The 7,573-nt window shown below is 56.1% G+C and overlaps 1 protein-coding gene across 1 annotated transcript; it reads left to right on the forward strand.

The window, feature by feature from the left end:
* The first annotated feature begins 4,816 nt into the window (after positions 1-4,816).
* On the forward strand, positions 4,817-6,033 carry CITED4 (Cbp/p300 interacting transactivator with Glu/Asp rich carboxy-terminal domain 4). Its single transcript, XM_072771695.1, has one exon. It carries the CDS (start codon positions 5,042-5,044, stop codon positions 5,585-5,587), a length of 546 nt encoding a protein of 181 aa, XP_072627796.1. The 5' UTR covers positions 4,817-5,041; the 3' UTR covers positions 5,588-6,033.
* Positions 6,034-7,573: the final 1,540 nt, after the last annotated feature.

Below are 7,573 nucleotides of genomic sequence, written 5' to 3' on the forward strand. Positions count from 1 at the left end.
GAGAGACTCCATCTCTACCATAAAGAGGAGCACAATCCAGTGGCATCTGAGGTACCAAACAGCACTTGGTAACTGATTTACAGACTAGGGGGGCTATATTCATGTATTAATTATCTACTGCTGCATAACAAAATTACCCCCGAAATTTAGCAGCTTAAGACAACAAACATTTATTATCTCAGTTTCTATGGTTCAGGAAGCCAAGAATGGCATGGCTAGGTCATTCTGGCTCAAGGTCTCTTGTGAGGTTGCAAATAAGATGTCAGCTGGGCCTGTGGACATCTAAAAGCTTGACTTGCCCTGGAGGGTCTGCTTCTGAGACAGTTCACACATATGGCTGTTGGCAGAAGGCCTTCGTTCCTCGCGGGCTGCTGGCAGGAAGCCTCAGTTTCCAGCCATGTGGGACTCTCCAAAGGGCTGCTTGATGTCTTCATGACATGTCAACTAACTTCCCCAGAGCGAGTGATTCGAGAGAGAGAGAGAGAGAGAGAGAGAGAGCAAGGAGAAACCTACAGTATCTTTTAGGATCTAATCTTGGAAATGACACCGTCAATTCTGCTGTATTCTTTTTGTCAGAAGTGACTCACTGTGTCCAGCCCACATTCAAGGGGAGGGAAATTTAAGGAAGCATATCAAAAACTTTGGGACGTTTGGGGAAACCACGACAATGAACTGGGTTTCTCGCTTCCAATTTTGGCTCCACCACACACACCTCGTGACCTCCGCCAACCTCCTGGGCCTCAGTTTCCTTCTTTGTCAAAAAGGACAATAACTTCTACTCTGCCTAATTTATTCATTCGGCAAATATTTAGGTCCCTTCTATGTGCCAAGTACTGTTCTGATGCCTCAGAAATACTGTGTAAAACGAGAAAATTAAGAGCTCTGCTTTCGGGAGCCGAACTGCTAGTGGGGAGACATTCTTTCGAATAAAGCCAAGGGCTGGTAAAGGCTAAGAAGCGAAGCAGAACAGAGAGGGGGATAGAGAGGGACAGAGGGTGACCAGGGAAGGTCACTAAGAGGGGCTGACTTTGAGATGGAGATCTGAACAAAGTGAAGGAGTGACTCGTGTGGCCGTCTCAGGGAAAAGCATTCCAGGCAGAAGGAACAGCAGGAGCCCCCAAGAAATGCATGTGCACACAGGGCAGTCCAAGGCAGAGCAAGGGAGCTGTTCATGGAACATGCTGGGAGCAACGAGGTCCGCCCAGAGCCCTGCCTCCACAGCCTAAGTTAGATCATGTCACTCAGCTGCCAAAGTCCTTAGGAGGCCTAATGAGGCCCCTGCGAGCCCCGCGTGATCTTCCTCCCGCCTCCCTCCTCCCTCTCTCACCTCCTCCAACCCCGTGTTCCCCCTGCCTGCAGCCATACCCTCCGGGGCTCTTGCTCACTCCTAGTGCGAGGCTTTACCCTAACTTAGGGACTCAGAACCACCTGCAGGGCTGATTAAAGCCCCGCTCTCTGAGCCCCAGCCCAGCTTCTGATTCAGAACCTGACTCCCGGTCTGGGACGGGTCCTCCGTGGTGGTGCTGCCTTGGTCTCCGGTGCTACAGTTTTAGAAACACACTCCATTTGTCCCCTCTGTTGGTACGGATCCCACATGGCTACTGCCCTCTCCTCCTTCAAGTCTTTGCCCGAATCTAAGTCTCAGCGAGGCCTACCCTGACTGTCCTGTGCAATACTACAAACTGCCCTCCCCGCACCTCTCATCTCTTCCCGACTCTGTTTTTCTTCTTTTTTTCCCCATAGTACCTACCACTTTCTAACATACAGATAATTATTTTATTTTATTTTTTTAATGTATTTATTCATGAGAAACACACAGAGAGAGGCACAGACACAGGCAGAGGGAGAAGCAGGCTCCATGTAGGGAGCCTGATGTGGGACTCGATTCCAGGACTCCAGGATCACGCCCTGGGCTGAAGGGGGTGCTAAACTGCTGAGCCACCCGGGCTGCCCCCAGATAATTATTTTACTTAGCTTATTCTTTCCTATAAGTCCTCAAGTACTAACAGGTGTCCTTAACCCGAACTCCATGAACCCCTGAGGACCCCAGAGATCCCCCAGAGATCTGCTAGCCTGCTGCATTTATATTCTATAGTTTGTGACCATGATGTCTGCAGCTTTCATTAGATTCTCAGAGAACTACTTGACTCCTGAAGCTTCAAATCCACTAGTAGATTAATGTCTGGCCTAGAGTGGGTGCCCAATAAATATCTGTTGACTAAATTAAAGAACTTTTTAAACATTATTCACATGCACACTTTTTTAAAAAAAAGAAAACCGGGGGATCCCTGGGTGGCTTAGTGGTTTAGGGCCTGCTTTTGGCCCAGGTGTGATCCCAGAGTCCCAGGATCGAGTCCCTGCATGGATCCTGCTTCTCCCTCTGCCTGTGTCTCTGCCTCTCTTTCTCTCTGTGTCTCTCATGAAAAAAATAAAATATTTTAAAAAAAGAAAAGAAAAGAAAACCGTTTAGTGACACAGTGGCTCCCAAATGCTGATGTCCTTAGACCAACACTGTCAGAACAACAGGATTGCTTCTTAAAAACACAAATTCCTACAATTCAAAAATATCCACACAGAGTCTGAGTCAGGAGATTTGTGTGGGGTCAGAGATTTAGTATTTTTCAAAGGCCCTCCCACCACCCCACCCTTGACACACACTTCCAGGTGAGTCCAAGGTGCAGCCAGGATTAGGAATTTCCATGCAAAGCCTGAATTGGAGAGAGTTTCAGGGGATTCCGTTCCAGTGTGCAGTTTTTACACTTTGCATAAAATATGATCCCATCCATGGTTACTTGCGACCTTGCCACAAGCTCTCAGGGTGACCAGGCAAGGATTACAATCTCCCTTTCACTGAGCAGAAAACGGAGGCCCTGGGGAATCAAGTGACAACCCCCCTTCCCAACACCCCATGGTCATGGTGTCTGCCAGTGGTGGGGATACGATTAGAACTTGGGCTTCTGAGGTTCTCCCTTCTGCACCAACTGGATAAACCCAAGTTCCAGGAAGTCCCAAGGACACTAGCAGGGGAGACAAGCCAGAGAAGGGAGGGGCAGAGTAGCAAACAAGTGCAGGGCAAGGTTCGGGTGGCTGTCTCCTAGCCACCTGGAGAGGCTCCAGCTGCTTTAAGGACACAGGCATTCACATGCCAGCTCTGGTTGTGCATCACCTGGGAAGGCCACTTGTCCTTGGTGTGCCTCAGTCTCCTTATCTGCAAAATGGGGCTGCTAATCCTTGTCCTGCCCCCACTAGGATGTTCATGGAATGTCAAGCTCTCTAAAGATACAAATGGTTACTGTTATCAAGGGAAGGTGCACATCCCCATCAGAAGATCCCTAAGGACAGAACTAAAACCAGCCGTTCATTCATCTGGGACACATTCTTGAGCACCTACTGTGTGCCAGGCACTGTGATGTAGTTTTTTTGAATGCTGGTGTGTTGATGAGGTTGGTGGGGTCCAGGAGCCTATGGCCAAGAAAGAATTCTGGAAACATCTTCTGTGCAAAAGGGTGGTTTTATTAAAGCACGGGGTCAGGACCCATGGGCAGAAAGAGGGGTTGCCTGCTGCTCCCTGCTGCCCCGGGATTGTGAGGGGGCAGTGATTAGACACCTTGGGGTTGGGATAAGTAAAGATAAGGGAAGTTCCAAAAGGACTTTCATATGTTAAAGAAGACTCACAGGATCCTGGAGGAATGTTATAATCTGCGGATCTCACTATCTCAAGTATTTGTCAACGGGCTGCAGGTTATAAGGAGATTTAATTTTATCTGCCTTTTTTTCCCACATCAGCTGTACAGGTCTTGCTTCATTCAACCCTCGCAAGAACCCAGGGGGGTCAGCGCTGCTGTTGCCCCCACTTTACAGATGAAGAAACTGCAGCTTAAGTGAACGAATTTTAATTCATTTGATCATTTCTTCATTCACCAAGCCTGTACTAAAAGCCTGTTCCGGGCCAGGCTCTGGGCCAAGTGCTGAGGACATGAAGATGAACAAGTCCTTCAGGAGACATGCCCATAAATTACTTTAATGACGACTCAGTACATGCTTCCACCGACAAGTCAGTGGTAGCCGGTGGAGGAGCAACTAGTTCCCCTGGGGTTATGGGGACGAGCAGCTGACTTTCCGTGGGACCTCGCACCGCTAAGGTGCCCGTGCCCGGTGCGGTGGTGGCAATCACAAAGCCGATGAGTGTTCCTTCTGTGTCGCTTCTCTGAAAGCTTTGCTGTGTGTTCCCAGGAAACCACTTCCATCCCTGAGCTTCTGTTTCCAGCTGGAAAATTAAGAGCTTGGGATCCCTGGGTGGCTCAGCGGTTTAGGGCCTGCAGAGGCCCAGGGCGGGATCCTGGGGTCTCAGGATCGAGTCCCACGTCAGGTTCCCTGCATGGAGCCTGCTTCTCCTTCTGCCTGTGTCTCTGCGTGTGTCTCTCTCTCTCTTTCTCTCTCTCTGTGTCTCTCATGAATAAATAAATAAAATGTTTAAAAAAAAAAAAAAGAGCTTGGGCTTGTGATCCTGCAGCCCCGGGGACCTAAAGCTCGGGCTCCTCACCTTCCGGTCAGTTGGAGCCTGGCCCCAGCCAGTCCGGGGCTCAGCCTGGGAGAGTCAGCCCAAACCCCTTGCAAAGGGCCCAAACACCCCCGGGAAGCGCTCGGAGCCCGCGGCACCGCCTGGGGCCCGAAGGGCGGAGCTCACGGGGGCGTGGCCGGAGCCCGGAGGCCCGCCCAGGAGCGTCCGGCCCAGCCAATGAGCGCCCGGGGGCGGGGAAGCCCCGCCTCCGCTATAAGAAGGTGCGGCGCGGGCGGGCGGGCGGGCGCGCAGGTCTGGGAGCCCGCGGCGGTGCGGACGCGCGGGCCCAGCTGCCGGGAGCCGCGACCGCGGGGCGCGCGAGCTCGGAGTTCGGGGCGCCCGGGGCCGGGCGGCTGCACGCGTCGGGCTCCGCCTTCCTTTGCCCGGCTGGGCTGCAGGGAGGGCACGGGACGCGGACCCCTCGCCGCGGAGGAGGAGCTTCGGCGGGACCCGGGGACGCCCGCGCCGACCCCCGCCCGCATGGCCGACCACCTGCTGCTCGCCGAGGGCTACCGCCTGGTGCAGAGGCCGCCGCCCGCCGCGCCCGCCCACGGCCCCCACGCGCTCCGGACGCTGCAGCCCTACCCCGGCCCGGGCCTGGACAGCGGCGTGCGGCCGCGGGGGGCTCCGCTGGGCCCGCCGCCGCCGCCGCCCGGGGCCCTGGCCTACGGGGCCTTCGGGCCGCCGCCCGCCTTCCAGCCCTTCCCGGCCGCCGGCGGCGCGCACTTGCAGCCGGTGGCGACGCTGCACCCGGGCCGCGCGACCGCGCCCCCCGGCGCCCCGGGAGGGCCCCCGTGCCTGCAGCCGGCGCCCGGCGCCCCGGCCCCGGCCCCGGCCCCGCCGCCCGCGCACGCCCTGGGCTGCATGGACGCCGAACTCATCGACGAGGAGGCGCTGACGTCGCTGGAGCTCGAGCTCGGGCTGCACCGCGTGCGCGAGCTGCCCGAGCTCTTCCTGGGCCAGAGCGAGTTCGACTGCTGCTCGGACTTGGGGTCGGCGCCGCCCGCCGGCTCGGTGAGCTGCTGAGGGCGGCCCCGCGGCCCCGCGTGCCCGAGGGGAGACGGGTCCGCCGCGGGCGCCGCGCTCCCTCCGCGAGGTGCAGGCGGCGGGCGGGGGCGCGGACGTGGCCTGGCTCCAGGCCCTGCCTCCTGCAGGACGACGGCGGAGCTCCACCTCCCTGACCCGGAGCCTCAGCGGTAAAGTGGAGGGGCCTGGACCCCCATTTCGGACTCCCGGTTCTTGGATTCTCTGCACCCCCCCACCCCGACTCCCCTCATCTGAGCCATCGCAGGCTGCTGCCTGCTACCCCTTCTCTCCTTGTGCAACCCGCTGCGGTCACTGGGTCCCTGGAGCCGCCCGTCCGCGGGGCCTCCACCTTGGGGAGGGGAACGTTGTACAGCCCTCGCCCCGTGCAGTGGAGCAATATGCCCCATCTGGCCTCCGACACCAAAATAAAACTGGGTCACTTTACAGTCTTGCGTTTTCATTTCTTTACCACTCCAACAACCCTGCACTGTATTTGGCTTCTAGGGTCCCCCTGGCCGTTGGGGACCCTGGGTGGGATGGAAGCCACAGCCCCTGGCAGTGCCCAGGAGAGGAAACTGAGAGTTTCTTTCAAGCAATATTGCGAGTTGTGCAACTGTTACATCATAATCTGGAAGGCAGAGGCTGCCAGGCGGTGGAGTAACCCAAAGGCTCCTCGGCTCCTGGGAGGGGTGGGAGGGCTCCGTGGTGCTGCCCTCACCTGTTTGCCCAGGGCGGCAGGGAGGCCAGAGGGGAGCTGCTGGGTGGATCCGAGGAGTCACACACTTCTGGCTTTGAATCGGGACTTTCCTTGGCCAGGACACCATCCATTCAGGTTTCAGAGGCTATTTCCCCAGAGGTAGGGTCCCCATCTCAGGTGTGATGAGGACCAAATGCAACGTGAGGCCTGTTGCACGCAGTGCCAGACACCTAAGCAGCCTCGGTAAATGGTAGCGATGCTTATCCACAGACTGCCCCTGGCTCTATTCCAGGCCTTGTGCCAACCTGGTCAGTGCTCTCCTGGAGTCACACACCAGGTGGAAGTAAGGGGGTGACCTGGAAATCAGCTCGCCGTAGTGATGAGGACTAGAAAACAGGATGGCCAGGTACACAAACCGAGAGGAAGGAGTGGTTCCAGCTGCTTGGAGGTGTGTCAGTTCAGGCTTCCCGGGGGAGGCTGTGACACTTGATGTGAACAGAGCCTTGAAGGATGAGTACATCCTTAGGACTTGGAGAGGGTGGCATATAAGTGAAGAGCCTGTTCAAAGGCAGGAAGCATACAACTACAGGGCATGCGCGAGGGCATGAGGTCTCTAGAAGCAACAAGAGGTCGAATGGCCTCATAGCAACTTCGTGAAGTAGACCCAGTCCCTGGTCTACAGAGGAGAGATCTAGAGCTTTCCCAGGCCTGGCAGGATTTGTCCTCAGTCCTGATCACCATTGTGAGCTCCTGGCCCTCCCTCTTCTGTTGACTCTCTGGAAAGATCCCTAGGTGTTTCCAGGGATCTTTCCAGGTCAGAGATGGAGGCCAGGTCAGAGATGCCGAGGACCAGCTAGGATGGGGCAGTGGGGCTGGAGAGGAGAGAATGAATTCCCGGGACTCTGGAGAGGAACACTGGCTGGGTTCACTCTACTGCCAAGCTCGTTTGTGAGCATGACTCTTCCCCAGGCCTGTGAGTTCACTCAGGGTACACTGTGTCACCACCGGCTCTGGAGCCACCAGGACAGGTGTTTGACAAATGAACGAAGGTCCCCCTACGATAATAGGGCTTTCTGGGACAGAACAGGGCGGAAGGACAGATAGGCTTCTGGAAAGAGACTGCCCTGAGCTCTGGGCTCAGAACAGCCAATGTTTTCCCCAGCTGTGCCCAAAACCCAGAGATAAAAACCGGGGGGCTTGGGACATCTGGGTGGTTGAGTGTCTGCCTTTGGCTCAGGTTGTGACCCCGGGGTCCTGAGATTGAGTCCTGCATCGGGCTCCCCACAGGG

The sequence above is a fragment of the Canis lupus genome, chromosome 13, assembly GCF_048164855.1.
Source record: "Canis lupus baileyi chromosome 13, mCanLup2.hap1, whole genome shotgun sequence".
NCBI lineage: Eukaryota > Metazoa > Chordata > Mammalia > Carnivora > Canidae > Canis > Canis lupus.

Excerpts from the sequence above, each read along its gene's own strand:
- CITED4 (XM_072771695.1), top strand. The coding sequence starts at position 5,042 with ATGGCCGACCACCTGCTGCTCGCCGAGGGCTACCGCCTGGTGCAGAGG.